Source organism: Macaca thibetana, chromosome 5 (assembly GCF_024542745.1).
Source record: "Macaca thibetana thibetana isolate TM-01 chromosome 5, ASM2454274v1, whole genome shotgun sequence".
NCBI lineage: Eukaryota > Metazoa > Chordata > Mammalia > Primates > Cercopithecidae > Macaca > Macaca thibetana.
Window position 1 is genome coordinate 119990338 of NC_065582.1, and position 18347 is coordinate 120008684.

The 18347-nt window shown below is 33.7% G+C and overlaps 1 protein-coding gene across 2 annotated transcripts in view; it reads right to left on the reverse strand.

Moving 5' to 3' along the window:
* Positions 1–18347, reverse strand: part of UBA6 (ubiquitin like modifier activating enzyme 6) — a 119859-nt gene that overhangs the window by 48347 nt on the left and 53165 nt on the right. For both annotated transcript variants that reach the window (XM_050792455.1, XM_050792454.1), the window contains exons 19-32: positions 16486–16667; positions 14206–14311; positions 13074–13163; positions 12888–12968; positions 11989–12117; positions 10475–10526; positions 10326–10389; positions 9079–9148; positions 7667–7738; positions 6992–7109; positions 5646–5839; positions 4467–4594; positions 3572–3659; positions 3272–3366 (exon numbers count right to left, since the gene is read on the reverse strand). In XM_050792455.1, the coding sequence (XP_050648412.1) occupies positions 3272–3366; positions 3572–3659; positions 4467–4594; positions 5646–5839; positions 6992–7109; positions 7667–7738; positions 9079–9148; positions 10326–10389; positions 10475–10526; positions 11989–12117; positions 12888–12968; positions 13074–13163; positions 14206–14311; positions 16486–16667 (1469 nt within the window). The remainder of the gene's footprint in view (positions 1–3271; positions 3367–3571; positions 3660–4466; positions 4595–5645; positions 5840–6991; positions 7110–7666; positions 7739–9078; positions 9149–10325; positions 10390–10474; positions 10527–11988; positions 12118–12887; positions 12969–13073; positions 13164–14205; positions 14312–16485; positions 16668–18347) is intronic.

An 18347-nucleotide genomic window follows, 5' to 3' on the forward strand; every position in this document is an offset into this window, starting at 1 on the left:
TGCCTGCAATCCCAGCTACTCAGGAGGCTGAGGCAAGATAACTGCTTGAACCTGGGAGACGGAGGTTGCAACGATTTTAAAAAATTGATTCTCCTCCTAAACTTCCTCTTAAGTGTGGAGGCATCATAAATTCAAACATTTCTCTGTAAACAGTAAAAAAGCAAGCTAGAATTTAAACCTTAAAATGCAAGCTAGAAATATGAAATAAAAGACATTCTCAGCTTTTTCCCTTATATCCAATCTTTATCCTATTTACTGAAAAAATCACTCTTTGCTATAGTCACTACTGCCTTAAATGAAGTCAACATCTATATAGCCCTTAGATAATTATATTATCTTCTAGCTAGCTTTCTCTAGTCTCTTTTCTACCTCCAATCTACACTGCTCCTAGAATTCTCTTAAAATATAAATTTGATGTATTCTCCTGCCTAATAATGTTATTTATTATACACTGTGTACCTACTTCATGCCAGGCTCTGAACTACGTAATCGATTTAATCCTCAGTAGCTCTTTCCATTTCACGAAGATATTTTGTCTGGTACATAAACTTTTCATTCTTTCCACTATTCATGATTACCACCTCATGCTTGAGTCATTCCAAAAAAAAAAAAAATGTGAATTCTAAATTCCCAAATTTAGAATTTAGTAGGAGTTCTAAATACTACTCTTAATTTATCCAAAAGATACTTAGGCATCCTAATGAAGATCAATATAAGGCAAATTAATGCCTTAGCTAATATAACAGTAGTTTTACTTTTGTATGTATGCTCTTTTTAGCTGCAAAGACTGTTGTTTTTGCCTGGAATAATCCTTCTTCAAAGGTAGCTCAAATGAAATCTACCCTGAACTAGAGGTCTGAGTTAGCACAATACTCTGTAAAAATTTTCATTATCACAGTTATTCAATTATACTTTAATGATTAACATGACCAGAGGTGAGACCTAGCCAGGCCACTGTCTCAAGAGTTACAAGCAGAGGGAACAACTAAAGCAAAGGTCCCACAATGGAGCATCATTAGAGTGAGTATTCAAGGACAAATAAGGAGGCCAGTGTAGCTGGAATATTGTGAGGGCAAAGTAGGGAAGGAACTTAGCAGGATAACTAGGAATCGATTTCCTTTAATAGACTGCTTGAGGGCAGGGCTTGATGAACATGTATGATAATAAAATATTAACAGGACTAACATTTGTGGAATACTTCTTACGTGCCATTACACTATTAGCCCTTACTATTATTTTAGTGTTCAACTATGAGCACAATCATCCCTATTTGTGGACTTGCAGCTTTTTGAAACTAAGTTTCAAAAGCTACTCCAGGTAACAAAACTAAGTAGCTGAGCAAGAATGTGAACCCAGGTCTTTCTAAGTCAACTGCTATTAATCACAATCCCACTGACTGACTGAACGTGTTCAGTACTTAACAGGTACTCAATAAATACTTGCTAAAAGGACAATCTATTAAAATGAAAAATATTATCATGCTGGAAGTTTCAAATATTGGCCAAATCTTAAAAGCATTTTAAAATAATTTGCCGCAAATTTTAAACTCCACTAGTCAATACACTTTATGACCACATACAGTCCACTGCAGCATAAAATAAAGGAATTCTAAACACTACTCTTGCTTTCTCCAAAAGATACTGAGCGATCCTAATGGAAAACAATATAAGGCAAATTAATGCCTTAGCTAATAAAATAGTAGTTTTACTTTTTAAGGTATAAATAATTCAGACTGGATTATAATTTAAGAATGATTAACCTCAACTGATTATCATAGCCAATAGATACGTTAAACACAGCCATCACGCAGAGATTCAATTACTCGTCTGACAAATATTTGTTGATAACCTTTTATGTGCCAGGTATTTATTATCTAAGTGCTTGAGATACAACAGTGATGAGATCAAATAAAGATTCCCACTCCTGTGAAATACATGTTTTAGTAGCAGGTAAATAGCTAATATACAGTACATGGGCCGGGTGCGGTGGCTCATGCCCGTAATCCTAGCATTTTGGGAGGCTGAGGCGGGAGAAATCACCTTAGGTCAGGAGTTCAAGACCAGCCTGGCCAACATGGTAAAACCCGTCTTTACTAAAATTACAAAAATTAGCCAGGTGTGGTATTGGGTGCCTGTCATCCCAGCTATACTCAGGAGGCTGAGGCAGGAGAGTCGCTTGAACTCAGGAGGCGGAGGTTGCAGTGAGCTGAGATCGCACCACTGCAATCCAGCCTAGGCGACACAGTGAGACTTTGCCTCAAAAACAAAAACAAAAACAAACAATAAATATAAGCAAAATACACAGCAGCACAGCAGTCATACGACAGTAATAAGTGCTCTGAAAAGAAAAAGTAGAGAAAAGTAAAGGGGACTAGGCATACTAGACTGGGGCCAGGGACAGGTTGCAATATTAAATGAGGCCTCTTTAGGAAGTGCAAAGACCAGGGGTGAGACTTGGCCACGTCACTGTCTCAGAGTTACAAGCAGAGAGAACTAAAGCAAAGGTCCCATGCTGGAGAATGATTAGAGTGAGTATTCAAGGACAAATAAGGCCAGTGTAGCTGGAATATTGTGAGGGGAAAGTAAGGAAGGAACTTAGAAGGATAACTAGGAATCATTTAGAGCCTTGCAGACCGCTACAAAGACTTTAGTTTTCTTTGGTTCTTTCTTCCTTTCAGTCTCTGCTCAAATGCCACCTTAACAGGTGAGACTACGACAGGCAGAGGGAAACTACTCAGTATAATATAGCAACTCAACACCCCCAACTCCCCGTATTTCCCATATTTCCTTTTCCCTTTATTCTTCTTTAATTTCTCCATAATACTTACTACCACTTAACATACTTGCCTTATTGTTATGCAAACTCCTTAAGTAGGAAAGAACTGTGGTTTGCTAACTGCTATCTCCCTAATGACTAGAACAGTACCTGGCACACAGCTGGCACCTTAAACAATAATTTGTTGAATAAATGTGATTTGGCAATTTGATTCCTCATAAGCCTGGTCATTAAGTGTTTCAACATAAGAGACGGATCCACTTTTACTTAAGTGTACTGACAAAATCAGGTTTCTAAACCTATTAACTGAAGAGCTGAATCTCGAGAAGTAGTCTGTTGGCCTTCACCTGGCAGATTTACTGTCTTTATTAAAACGTCATTAGACAAGACTAATGCTTTTATCTGAATTATAGTAACCACTATATTTAATTTTTTAGTGTGCAACAACTTATTTTTAAATTCTTGTTATTTGCTGCATATAACGTTGAATACTTACGTTAACTTCAATCTTTTTGCATGACCAGGCATTACAGGAACATAAAGCATTTTGACTCCCTGTACCACCATTGTTGGCTCAATTCCATACTTCTCCTAAAAGTGAATATCCAAAAAAGAAACGATGAAAGCCTCGCTCAAACATAAAATGCTTATTTAACACTGTTCCTAAACAATGTTTTATGACCAGTAAAAAAAGCAAATTCATGCTAAATATAACTTCCAATAAAATTATAAATAAAAACAAAACAGAAAACAGACATAAAGCTACTAATGAACCAAATGAATAAAAGTATCTCACTTTGACTGCATTTATGAAATCCAAGAGGGTGAAATCTTCTTTTCCATGTACAGTCCATCGATCCCAAATTGTAAATGATATTTCATTTCTGTTACAGAAAAATATTCAGAACAGAAACATTGTAATTTTCTTCCCTTTAGTGATGATACAAGAAAAAAAAAAAAAAAACAAAACAAAACAAAACAAAAAAACACTTCCAGAAGTCCATTATTTGTGATTGGGCTAGAAATTAATGTGGGGAAATAAAGGATAATATACCTTCTAAAATATTCCAATCTTATTTCCCTATCACATCATATAGATAACCACTTTTAATCAGTACCTTGCTGATCCTTCCAGTGTCTCATTATAAATCCGTAAGTTTTAGCAAGAGAGAGTTGTCTCTCTCTTTTTAAAATGGCTGCATGGGTTTCACTGTGTGGATGTTCCAGTCCCCTGTTACTGGACAATTTTGTACTCTCATTAGTAATGTATGAGAGTGCCTCCTTTCTCACACCCTTGCTAAGATAGGTTTTTTTCAAGTTTTTGGTTGTTGCCAGTCTGAAAACTAAAAAGTACAGGCCCAGGAATTGTTCTGCTTTGTCACAATCTTATGGAATTCTTCTAAATCTCATGACCTACACAGTCAGACACCAGGGTACCTTCTAATTCATCTAGCAGACACAGATGAAACCGTAACGCCAAATAATGTGGCAGATAAAGTATTGTAAGGGTTCTTTGGCTTCTTTAGTCAGAAATATTTAATGAAGATGAAGTTTGAGCTGATCTTGAAGTGATGGCAAGAATTTACACATACACAATAGAGGAAAAAAAGAGGTGAAGCTAGTATTTTTTCCTTTTAAAAGGTATTTTATTTCATTCTCATTATACAAGAGAAATAGACCTTCATACATACCTGATTTTAGTTTTCCTTACTTCAGATGTCTCTGTAAATACTATAATTGGAATGGCTAAGTTAAGAAAACAATTTTTGTAAGCTTCAAATGGATAGCCACCAGTTACTTTGATCATCTCCAAGGCAACCTAGATAAAAGAAGGTGATCTGATAATATAAATAGCCTAAAACTATCTGTGATTTTTAATTGGATCTATTCAATTTTCACAAGTTTTCAAGCATTTCTCTGTAGATAGTAAAAGCAGCTATAAGACTAATGTAAATTTCTTATAGCTCTCTATACTTTTAGTATATTTTATACTTTCAAATCTTCAACCTGCTCTATACATGGTAACAGTTATTTAAAAAAATATTAATTCAACCATATATTCTCCCTACTTTGAAAGCACATGCTAGAACTCAAAAAACACAATGGTCTAAAATCACTTAATACAGGGATAAATAACTACATAGCTTCATAGATAATTATATAGAGTAATGATGTAATATGGTATAATAACTAGGGCTGCACTTAAAGATTCTGAATCATTATGAATACAGATTAGGGAAGTTCATTTTATTCAAGAAAAACAGAGTACCTGCTTTGTATGAAAGACGTAAAGATCAGTGAAAAGATTATTGCCTATAAGAAAAATTATAATCTATCTTGAGCTTATTTTTTATTTTAAAAATGTATATTTAGGGCCGGGCGTGGTGGCTCACGCTTGTAATCCCAGCACTTTGGGAGGCCGAGACGGGTGGATCACGAGGTCAGGAGATCGAGACCATCCTGGCTAATACGGTGAAACCCCATCTCTACTAAAAATACAAAAAAAATTAGCCGGGCATGGTGGCGGGCGCCTGTAGTCCCAGCTACTAGGGAGGCTGAGGCAGGAGAATGGCGTGAACCCAGGAGGCAGAGCTTGCAGTGAGCCGAGATCGCGCCACTGTACTCCAGCCTGGGCGATAGAGCTAGACTCCATCTCAAAAACAAAACAAAACAAAACAATGCATATTTAGGTAAAACTTCAAAATACAGATGACTGCATTTTCAGAAAGTATTTTGAAATTTTAAATTATGTGATCTAATATCTATCCTTCCCTCTCTAATATCTCTGAGTGACTCGGTTGGTATGATGGGGAAGTCAGGGAAAAAGCAATGAAAAAGGAGCATTTTTATTCAAGGAATAATAAACTTACCAAGCCAGAAACTGTAGCAGTGGTTGTTGCAATAGCAGGTATAATTTTACCAGCTACGCGTTTTGTTTTAAAACGGTCAGCTGGTTCAATGCTGTACATTTTGGCACGAAGATTTGATGCAGCTGTGATGAAATCTATGTGTCCATTATGATCGTCATCTTTTTCAAATGAAAGCACTGCCATCTGAAGGTCACCTGATTATACCAACCAGAAAAACAAAGTTCCATAGCAAGCAGTAAAGATTTTAATAGGTAAAAAGCAATGTGGGTTTACTAACTTTTAAAGATTCCTTTCTATATTTTTACATGACTGAGAAACATAAGAATAATCCAGGCAACTAATATTGAAGGCCATGAAAACAGCTTTTCCCATGATTAAAGAGAGCCAATTTTTAAAATTAAAAAATAAAAAGAAAGAAAATGATAGTTTTAATGCCACTAGAGACGTTTCTGTATTTAAAAAAAATTTTTAATAAATAGCAAAATAAGAAAGTTGTATACTGCACATCTGCTATCAAGTGGTTTACAAAAAAAAGCCAACATTAGGTATAGTTCAAAAATTTATTCCACAAATCCTACTCCGAAACATTTTCCCTCTGGTAACTAAGAATAGGGTCAGTTGGTCAAATTAAAATAAGTAATTTCTGAAATCTTTGTAGATCAGTGGTTCCCAAGATCCTTCTAATTATTGTTATTCTGGGTTATTTTTCCTGAAATTCTACTGGTCCATGCTTAAAATCCCAAAAGTTTGGGAACCACTAATTTATAAAACTAAAAGACGGTGAGCAGGTCAAAACAGATGAGTGTATGGCTGTTTGTAAGGAATTAAAAATTCAGTTTTCCTGTATTTTTATATTTAAGTCCATCTAGCAAGGAAGTGTATATAGGTCATTCTGTATTCCCTATCAGTAATTATGAAGACTAAGAACCTAAGAAGAGTTCTGGTTATAGTTCTTTATCCTAAAGTGATTTAAATGGGTCTGTCCAAAGATTAGTTTCCACAAGGACCCCATTAAACTGAATTTTTAATTCCTTAAAAACAGAGCTATTCATTCATGGTTTTAGACCTGCTCACCATCTAAAGAACTAAAACAATCAGAAAAACAATAACAAAGCAGTTAATGTGATTTGGAGAATTAGACTTCAATCTTTGAGGGCAACAGTGGGGAAAATGATGAATTTAGTCACAGTTAAAGATGAATACTGACTTTAATATGATCATGAAATCAATCAATACTATCATCATTATTGTTGCTGTGATTAAATTCTATAAATTCTTAGGTGTAGAGCTTGGTGGAAATGAAAACTCACCCAGTTTAAAACATTTTTATAAAGATTTTCCCTTACTTTTGGTGGCTTCATTAGATAAAATAGCCTTTTCTAGTTGGAAAATTGCATTCCTCTCATCTTCACTGCTAATAGGAACGTGGTCCGGTTTCCTTGCAGTTTCATCAGTTTGAACAACCTTTGAATATATGAATATAATTTTATTAATGTTATTTCCTGCATCTAAGTTTGGTTAGCATTTAACTGTTTTATCAAATTACAAACAGAAAATATTTTCTCTCTATATTTTCATATTATTAATCAGTGGTCCAATTTATTTTATATGTTCCTTTAGAAAGTATTATGATATTATTCATGTATGTATTTTATTATCTATCTTCTCACACAGGTATGTAAGCTCTATAACAACAGGGATCTTTATGTATCTTGTTCACTGACAGAACTCCAATATATCTAACTTTTAATACCCACGATGATATAGTGGGCATAAAAAATATTTACTGAGTAACTCATACAATCTAACTCCATACTGATCTTTTTAAAAATTCCACACTAAAATAAAATAAGTATTAATCAACAGTTTGTGATTCTGACAAATCTACTTTAAACTCAAGTTGCACTGACAAGAGCAAGAGCAAGAACCATTCGTTGTGATATTCTCCAGGTTTAGAATGGGACTTGATACAAGTCCAAATTCCCAAACTATTTGCTGAATGAATGAATTTTTAAACATACCTTATTGGAAGGTTTGAATTCCTGAATCTTTACTTCTGAAAGAATATTCAAGAGGGCATCTGCTGATAAGTCCTGTTTTTAAAAAAGTAATTTTACCAACAAACATTTTCTTCTATTTCTAAATTCTAAAGCTAAAAATATCCTACAAAAGGTCCTTAATCATATTACAATATGTGAACACTTCATTATCTGAATATGTAGACATCCATTTGAGACATTTACCTTTATTTCTATAAAAATATCCCCCCATAAAGGTTATGGGGGAGGAGAAGGTAAGGGGTAAAAAAGTACTTATTAGTCAACAAACTTGAAATTTTAGTCCTTCTGCAAATTTTTTAAAAGGCAGTTTTAGGACTGGTTGTAAATATAAAACTGAGTGACATGATCAGTCAGTTTTAATTCCCTTAGCTTTATGTTTTATGTTTTTAATGTTTTACAAAGTTTCCTGAAGTAAGTTATACTCAGTAAGTAAAATAAGTAAATGGAATTCATACCTTAAGAAGGAGGGAAATATTTAAATGATTAAAGATGAACTTAGATGAATTTAAAGCTATGGGTTGCATTTACATTTATCATTGAGAAGCTGTTTGGCAAAAGCTGAGACATAGTGCTTTTGAGGTCAATTACCACACTTACCACGAAATTACCACTGATTTTCCCAAAAAGAATATCAGACTAAATGCCACTATTTTTACCAAATATTTACAGTTTATTTGTATGAATTCCAAAAAGGATTAATCTAAAACAGACATTGTTATCTGAATCCAAAATAGCCAATATTAATTATGGGATCTGATTCATATTTCTCTGTTCAGTGCACCTGAAAGTACAGCAATTTACTTAGCTAGAACATGCATTTGTGAAGAAAAGAGACAGATGCCTCTCACATAAAACCGTATTAGGCTCTTTAGATGTTAGTCAATGAACATGATGTTTAAGAGAATGAGTATGATGCTAAAGTAAGAAATGTCAATATAAGGGAGCATTTTCAGATTGCCTGAAAAGCACGTAAATTATTACAAAATAAATCAAACAAATGTTAACAAAGAATATATCTTTGAAATATTTCAAAATTGCGATGAAATGGTTTGCTGTGGCTTTTTAGAATAACTAGGATAACTGAAGCTGATAAGCAAGTTATAAATATTTTTAAAACAAAGTTTAACTGCTTTTAACAAATAATGCTGTTTTTCACTGCTTCAACTCAGAAAGAAAAATCCGACTTCTACTTAGCAATACTGCAATGAGCTTTCAGCTTCCATTATGTTAGTATGGGTAAAAATACAATAAAAATTCTACATCAAAAGAATGATTCTTACAACAAATAAACATGTTTTGATGCAATTAGTACATCAGTCATCTAATTCTAATTTGGTTTTGCATCACTTGCTAAGGCTTAAAGAATATCTTACCTCTTCTGTAAATGGAATACAATATACTGTAGCATATAGTTTTGCAGCATTCTGAAGGAAACTGAGGTGCCTTTTGAAATTAAAAAATAAAGCAAAATTTGAATGCACAGTTTTAAAGATGATACCTCATTACGAACTATAGCCTTTAAATGTAGTTTGAAGAAATATAACCACAGAATTATTATTTCAGGATTTTTTTTTTTAAGTTAGACAAAAATATTCTGGTCTACACCAAAATACTACAGAAGTTATAAAACACAAAACATCGAACAGTTATTCTCGAAAACACTTAACATTCAGGTAGTGATCATGACTACCTTGGGAAGAAGAGTGAGCGGACAGAAGCAGAAAACTCAGACCAGTGAACAATAATTCATTTTAAGTCATAAGAAATATTATATATTTGTTCTTAATGAGTATATATCAAGTTCACACTAAGTAAATGTGTTTATTTAAAAACAAAAAAAGAAAGTCTTATAGAAGAAGCAGTCCAACATAAGGTGACTGGAAGCCTAAAACCACCACCAGATAAGAAAATTAAGCATGGACTTATCTGCTGAAAGTAAGGTTAGTGAAGGCAAGCTAAGTGTTTAAAAATATATATACATAAGTTTGGGTGCGGTTGGTGGGATGCACATGTAATCCCAGCTACTTGGGAAGCTGAGGTGGGAGGGTTGCTTGAGCCTAGGAATTCAAGACCAGGTTGGGCCACATAGTGAGACCTTGTCTCTTTCAAAAAAACAACAAAAAAGAAAGAAATAGAAAAAATATACATACACACACACACAAGTGTGAATCTAACGTGTATCTAATATAGTGCTTCAAGGTATTCACACAAAGACCAACTCCTTTGAAAATAATTTGAGATTTAGGGAGTTATGCAGTAGTAATTATTTCTTCCTCCATATAACTGAAGATTCTTATATTTGATTTCATTAAATGTAAAAACAAATTGTCATTTTACTAATTTATGGATAAAGTAAAAAAGGTGATTTTGGTTTCACTTTAGATATTTATTATAAATAATGAGGTTATTTACCATGTAAATGAATGGATTCACATTTGTGTGGGAAGGGTTGTGGCTGGCTTTCCTGGTCAGAATGACTTGTTAACTCTTAAATGAACAGGGATGAAATAATTTAACATTAAAGAGCCTAAGGGTTTCATTCTGCAATGTACAGTTAAGGAATTTACAGTGAAGAAATACATAATAAAGGATACATATCAAACTAAATATAAATACTTACAAAGGTTCGTTTAAATCAAATTTTATTGGAGAGGGTGGCCTCTTTGGTGATTGCCAAAACAAACCTGGCAAAAAGATATAAATGTTATTTTCAATGTATGTAGCCAGTAATAAATGTCATTAAAATTTATTCTCAACATTTATACTTACTACCATCTTTTAATCGTATGTCCAGAGGGAAACAGTGAAGAAGCTGAAGAGCCTAAAGAAAAAAAAATGAATTAAAGACACCCACTACTTAATATTATCTGAGAAAAAATATTAAAAAAAATTTTAAAATGTTGTGTGTAGTAAATATACTCACATGCTTCAAAAATCAAAACACATTAAAAGATACACAGTGAAGTCTCCCTACCACCCTTGTATTCCATCTGTCCATTCTCCTGTCACTGCCCCTCATAAATGAAAAATCTAAAATATCATTTTCTATCACTATTTGTAGGTTTATTGGGAGGTGGTATCTATAGCAAACAAATGTAGATTACTTCACTCCTTTTTATATAAATGGTGGCATATTTTACATGTCATTCTGTTCTTTTAAAAGAGCTAATACTTAAATAACAAAACCAGAAAAAACACACAGTACTTTGTATTTTTGAAATGATAACATGTTTGAGATTTGCTTCAAAATCACCTAGGGGAAGGTAAGAATGAACGGGGACGATGATGAAACAAGATTTATCTATGAACTGATAACTGCTAAACCTGGGTGATAGGTAAATGACAATTACATTAGGGTTCATTATACTATTTCCTCTACATTTCTATGGCTGAATATTTTTCATTATAAAAAAAGTTTAAAAAAAAATCACAGAAGATAAGAACTAAAGAGTCCCTTAGATTTTTGAAAAAGGGGTCACTGATAACCATGTTAAGAACAATTTGCAGAGTAATGAGCAAAGAAGTCAAATTTACTGGGTGAGGAAGTGGTAACATTGAGTAGTACAGACCACTTTTCCAAGAAGTAGAGCTCTGACGAAAGTAAAAAGACAGAAGTAGTATAAATGAAATATTTTTAAGTGGGGTGTGGTGGCGTGTACATGCAGTCTCAGCTACTTAAGGGTTGAGGCAGGGATCACTTGAGCCCTGGAGTTCCAGGCCAGCCTGGAAAACATAGGGAAACCCCGTTTTTGTTTTTTTGTTTGTTTTTTTTCCAAGTTGTTTTTAAGGAAGATGAACTAAAGAGCCTAAAGAGAGGGAAAGACTAAAGAGAATGCAACACACATTTCAGCAACTATATTTAACTGGAGGTAAGAATAACAGCTAATATTTAGTAATTTTTTATGTGCCAGGCTCTGTTCTAAATGCTTTATAAGTCTTACCTCCTTTTATCCTCACCACTACCTTACGTATTAGATACAAATTTATTATTTCTATTTTACAGATGGGGAAACAGACATAAAGAGTGATTATCGGATATGGGTGGAAATAGCAAAATCCCAGCAAAATTTCTGACTGAATACGCCTATTTTCTCAGTTTCTTGCTTCTTCTATTCTTAATAAACTTCTTTTAGATTAGCATGTGTTCTCATTTAACTTACTACTAACTTCTGAAAAGCTTGCCAAAAGAAAGAATATACATTTCAGGTCAATGAAATTAATTTGTTAATAACTAAATAAGCCAAGGTCAGACCTTTTCTTAATGTCTCACAATGCATACTTACCTTATGGTTAAAATATTTTTCAAACTTTAATCTTGCTAATTCTACACACTGGGACCAATTTCTAGGTCTTCTGCTAAGTAACTTTATAACTTGAAAACAGCCTTCTAAACTGTGTCCACTCTGTATCTTCTAGAATGGGAGAGAAAAAAAAAAAAAAATCAACATATTTCCAATTACAAACATATATACATCCCCCAACAAAAGTTTGCCTAAGTTTGAAGTGTCAACTCATGTGTTTTATGCTTTTCTTTTTTCACCTCAAGCTCCTTTTCCTTCCTTCTTTAAGCTCTTTCTTTTCTGTTTGAGAAGGGGAAAGGTAAGAAATAGCACACAAAATTTTAACTCTGATTTCTTATCTTACAAATTATCCTCATATTTTCCTAGCTCTAAGTTATTAGTACTATAATATATGTACTTACTAAAAGTGCTATGAATATTTGATACTAAAAAGTGGGCCTTGTTATTATATTAAGATTAAAAGAAAGTGAGAAAACATCTTTAAAGCTGCCTTCACTATAAGAGTAATAAGTCTTGGAGATAATTGTTCCCTCATGAAATTTTAACTAGAACTTACCTCAATTTTTTCTTTCCAAAGGGCTTAATAAAAGCCCTTCTATTATTTGTAGCCTTTCTATCATAATTATCATATCTTTATTAGCTTGAACCATATGAATTGCTGTTTTGTGAGTTAAACATGGTCAAATATTGACAATTCTGTATAGTTTAACCAAACCAAAAGGATAATTTGTGACCTAATTTCAAGATTCCTTATGTATCATTTCACTTTTTATATACAATCACTCTTTATGGAGGTAAAATAAATCACTTGTAGATGACTTGAAAATAAGATTACACTGACACAAAGTGTTAAGCTTGTATTAAAATGTAGTGATTTTTACCTGTAAGACTTCTTCTGCAGATGAATAGGTTTGCCAAAATTTGTTAAACAATGAAGGTTTGTGGGAAAAGGAACTTTCAAACTGTAACAGAGAAAAGGAAAAAAAATTACAAATAGAAGGCTGTTTAAAGTCAGAAATATCTTCTTTCTCATTTCAAAGAAAATAAATTTAAAAAGGAATTTTTACCTTATCTCTTGCCCACTGTATGGTATGTTCAATAGCAGCTGGAAAGGATTTTAGAGTACAAAATGGTATTTCCTCTTCTGGGGGATCCCGCTAATTTATAAAATATGACCACAGATACTTAAGGAGCAGCAATGACCAATTTTTATTGGTTTAATTTACTTTTGAGCTTTAAGGCTATTAAAAATCCAATGATAAATAAAATCCAACCAGACATTTTTATATCTTCGCTCTCTTAGGCAATAAGAGAAGTTAATTCTTTTGACATTTAACCTATTTGTTAACAGCTATGTAATGCCAAACATGAATCTTATTTATTATTTGTGTACTCATTTAAAGCACCATGTAGTACTCATGACACACCATCATCTATAAATCATTTTTTTCTTCATGAATCAAGGTGAAATGTAAAGTTTTATAACACTCCCTGCTTTGAAAAGTAATTCAGGAATACCCAGTATAATGCTCGGAAAAGCATGAGTTTTTCCATAGAGAAAAACATCTGGGAGCAGAAATACGTCCTCAATGCTTGATACAGGTTTCCTAATCTTCTTTCTCAATACTTATAATACTTACATTCTACAAATTTTTATTTCTTAAAGTTTTATTTTCTTCCCCTCTTTGACCCAAGATTACATACTTTTCATATTTTTCAACTGATAAATTAAATAAATGGCAAATACCTAAGTCGTTTTTTTGTGGATAAAGTACCACTGAAGAAATCCACATTCTATTATAGAGTACATTTTGCCTAGGTTTATTGGTTTACCTAATCTAAAATGGCTCACTTCGTCTCAGCAAGCGAATAAAATTTTATGTCTTTGTTGACAGTTCTAGTCTCAATGTAATAGTTTGTTCTTATCAAACAATCTTAAACTCAAAGGGTATTAGAAAACTAAGCAGCTCTGAGAAATAAATAGTAAACAGTAGAATAATGCTCCAGAAACAACAGACACAAAATTCTGATAATTAAAAAAAAGTTCAATTATATTTAAAAAATGTACATGCACATATGTATGAACATCATTGGCACAGCAAACTCAGAAGGATTAGGAAAGCTAAATCAAATTGTTGATCAAGACAAAAATTATAAGACATAAAGAAGACATTTATTTCAAAATACTGATTCACTTACATGACTATTGTAAGATTCAGTCAAATGTGGTACAATAACTTCAGTGTGCCCCTTAGTGCCCATTGTTCCAGAATCTAAGAGAGGCCTTAGATTTGCTAAGCAACGACTATTTGAAAAGATAACAAGTAAAAAACAAAAAAGTGAGCAATAACTTGAAAAGATAACAAGTAAAAAACAAAAAAGTGAGCAATAACAATGTAACGAAAGGACATCCTACTACTTTCTTTTTTTTTTTTTTTTTTTTTTTTTTTTTGAGACGGAGTCTCGCTCTGTCGCCCAGGCTGGAGTGCAGTGGCCGGATCTCAGCTCACTGCAAGCTCCGCCTCCCGGGTTCGGGCCATTCTCCTGTCTCAGCCTCCTGAGTAGCTGGGACTACAGGCGCCCGCCACCTCGCCCGGCTAGTTTTTTGTATTTTTTAGTAGAGACGGGGTTTCACCGTGTTAGCCAGGATGGTCTCAATCTCCTGACCTAGTGATCCGCCCGTCTCGGCCTCCCAAAGTGCTGGGATTACAGGCTTGAGCCACCGCGCCCGGCCCCTACTACTTTCTATTGACCATTTCATATACTGATCACTTCTTGAATGCAGTATTTTAGGAAAACAGATACAGTACTATCAAACAGTGGATCAATCCTGTTCCCCTATTCTGCACTATATATACAAATTTTGTTGTTCAATCTAGTAATTTCTCTCTTTCCTACTACTCTTACCCTAAATCTGGGACTTTCTTAACCTCTATCTCTCGGTTAATTCCTAACAGTATTACTCCTTTTCCCTTGCTTTATATTTCTTCTTTGGTTATTTTCTAACTACAAGTTATATCACACTATCTCTTCTCAATATTTTCTTTATCCCAAATATTATTAATCTTCTTTCTCAATACTTATAATACTCATATTCTACAAATTTTTATTTCTTAAAGTTTTATTTTCTTCCCCTCTTTGACCCAAGATTACATACTTTTCATATTTTTCAACTGATAAATTATCCTCTGATAATATATCTGCTCTACACCCTAACATTGAGGAGTCATATAAACACGTAAGGTGAACACATTTAAAGTCATTCATTCATCTACTTATTTAAGGAATACTTAATAAATGACATCATGTGTTGGGCACTGAGGATACAATGATGGAAAGTAAATGGTCCCTGGATGAATGATTTAGTGAGGACACAAACATTAAATAAATATGTATACCAGTAAAAGTAAGTGCCATGAAGGAAAAAGTACATGGTGCTATGAAAATCACCATAGGAGGATCTAATTTAGAATTTGGGGGAAAAGAAAGTCTGTTTGGATAAAGAAATTTAGGCTGAAACTGAAAGGATGAAGAAAAAAAGCTAAACTAGATGAAGAGTAGATAGGGAGATTACAGATCAGGAATGTTAAAGCAAGAAAAACAGAACTTTCTGAGGCTGAAGAATATTATGTGTAAGTCCCTGAGGTAAAAAAGTGCTGAAGGCCTGGTAAGAACTTAAAGGCACAGACAGAAGGAGCGGGGGCAGGTCAGAGCTGCTGCAGGTAACCAGCATGAGCTCGCCTGGTAGAAGAATATGAAAAAACAGAAGAATACGCAAACAGTTAAGGGAAAGTGCCAAGACGATGGATTTTCTCCTGCTGCCCACAAGGAGAGGGACTTGGAGATCATGGAGGTGAAGCAGAAAAGGGAAAACGAGAAGGAGGAGGAACCTAAGTAGCTGTATGGTTTGGTGTCCACCCCTGTGCCCTTCGCCCATGGGCCTGAAGCCAGTCCCACCACAATCATGTTTCCTCCTCTAGTGCTCAGAGGACCCAGTACTGATGGCATTCCCTTTGCCCTGAGTTTGCAATGGGTACATTTTGTGCTTCCTTGTCAGGTAGCCTCTCTCCCTTGGGCCATTTCTTGGGGTGAAGAAGTTACCCCTTCTGTGTTTTCTATTGCAGTGGGACTTCACCCAAAGTATTAAAAATAGCTTTATAATTCAGAAAAAACAAAAGACAGCCAAAAAACTGAAAAGCACATACAGCTAGAATAAGGGAGCCAAAGAAGACTGGTAAATGTTACACTGGCGTGGTGAACAGGGAAAAGTACTCCATGAAAAACATTTAGGTTATGATACAGATTTTGAATTTCATTCTAAGTATAATGGGAAATCATCAAAGGGTTTGTGTTTGAGGAGTACTACATTAGAAACATAAAGAATAAGCAGGTAATTCCATAACTTTTCAATAAGTAATGTGGGAAACAGAAGTGAAAACTAAAGATAATACTGTAGAAACATGAATTTCAAGAACATACCTGTCTACATATCTCCTGGCTTCCACATTATCTAATGCTGTAATAATTATATCTTGTTTAGTACAGAACTCATCATTGTAAATGGTCTCAGTGGCTGGACATACTTTGTTCAGGTGTGCATCTATCTTTATCTGAGAATTTATTTTCAGAGTAGCATCAGCAGCAGTATAGCTTTTAGGTTTCTAAACAAATAATATAAGCAGAAGGAATATGTTAAACAACAACAACAAAAAAAGGACTATGATTTTTCTATATACTCCAGAGTGATAAGAATGTGTTAAGTTCAATCATAGTCTATACATATATATATATATATATATATATATATAGAGAGAGAGAGAGAGAGAGAGAGAGAGAGAGTAATGAGACCAGTTTTCATTTTTGGCTTGTAGAAATTACATTCATTGTAATCACACTACATTAATAATGCACATTAGTCTAAATAATTTACAAATTATTAATAAAAATCTAAACACCTTCTATCTCATAGTTAAGTACTTTACAGTTCTTAAAAAAAGTTAAAAGTCCAATCACAACTTTTCCCTAGTAATAATGTTTGACTTGGTAAGTGCTTAGAAAAAAATGATAACACACTCAGTAAAACATTGGAAATCAACTCTGCAGAAGATAAGTTCTTAGAGATATGAGAGTTTAACAGTTTGGTACTAACATTTTAAAACTATCATTAGTTCTGGATGGATATATTTTCAGAAATTATTTGTGTTTCAGTTTTATAAAAAAGAGTACAGTAGTTCCTCATCTGCCTTCCACAACCCCCAAAAATGCCTAAAACTACAGACAGTAACAAACCCTATATATACTATGTATTTTCATATACACACATATCTATGATAAAGTTTAATTTATAAATTAGGCATAGTAAGAGATTAATAACAATAAAACAAAACAATCAGAACAATATACATTAATAAAAGTCATATGAGTATGGTCTCTCCCTCTCAAAATACAGAATTTTATTGTACTACACTGTACTCATCTATTTTCAGATCCTGGTTGACCACGGCTAACTGAAACTGTGGCAAGCAAAACTGTGGATACCACTGCTAAGGGGTACTACTGCACTCTAAATATAATTTATTCTTTATTTTCTTAAAATGATTTAGTGACTATTTTTAAATCGTGATTGTTATTTCAGGTGCTGTCACTGTTCATTTGCATTTGCTTTGGCACTAAACATCTTTAGGCCATTTTTTAAATTCACACATCTAGTTTTAACGGTATTTCTGTTTCTTCTCACATTGTTAGGTTGACACATTTCACTTATCAGTGTTCTAAATGTACAAACAAATGAAAACTTTGTTAGAACTCAGTAAAATAAGAATGAACAGGCCTTTATAGTTCCTAAATAAAATGCACCAAGTTAAGAAAAGACACTTTGCAACATATTTTAGTTCACAATGGACCCTGTTACTTTCTCTATTATATTTGGATAAGGGAGGCAATTAGATTAACTATGACATCTGTTTTAGTTACTTTCTGTTCATGACATTACTAAGCTTAGTTTACTAAGACTTGCAATGAGTTGTTGAACAATAAAGAAAAATCTGTTTTGTTTTAATTTTTCAAAAACTTTTTTTAGGGTAGAACTGGTTTTTCCCTAGGTTGCCCAGGCTGGTCTTGAACTCCAAACCTCAAGCAATCCTGTGTTGGCCTCCCAAAGTGCTGGGATTATAGGCGTGAGCTACTGCGCCTGGCTGAAACATTTCTAAAGTAAAAGCAAATTTGCTTGACTAATGCAACAGCAAAATTGACAAATGGGATCTAATTAAACTAAAGAGCTTCTGCACAGCAAAAGAAACTATCATCAGAGTGAACAGGCAACCTACAGAATGGGAGAAAAT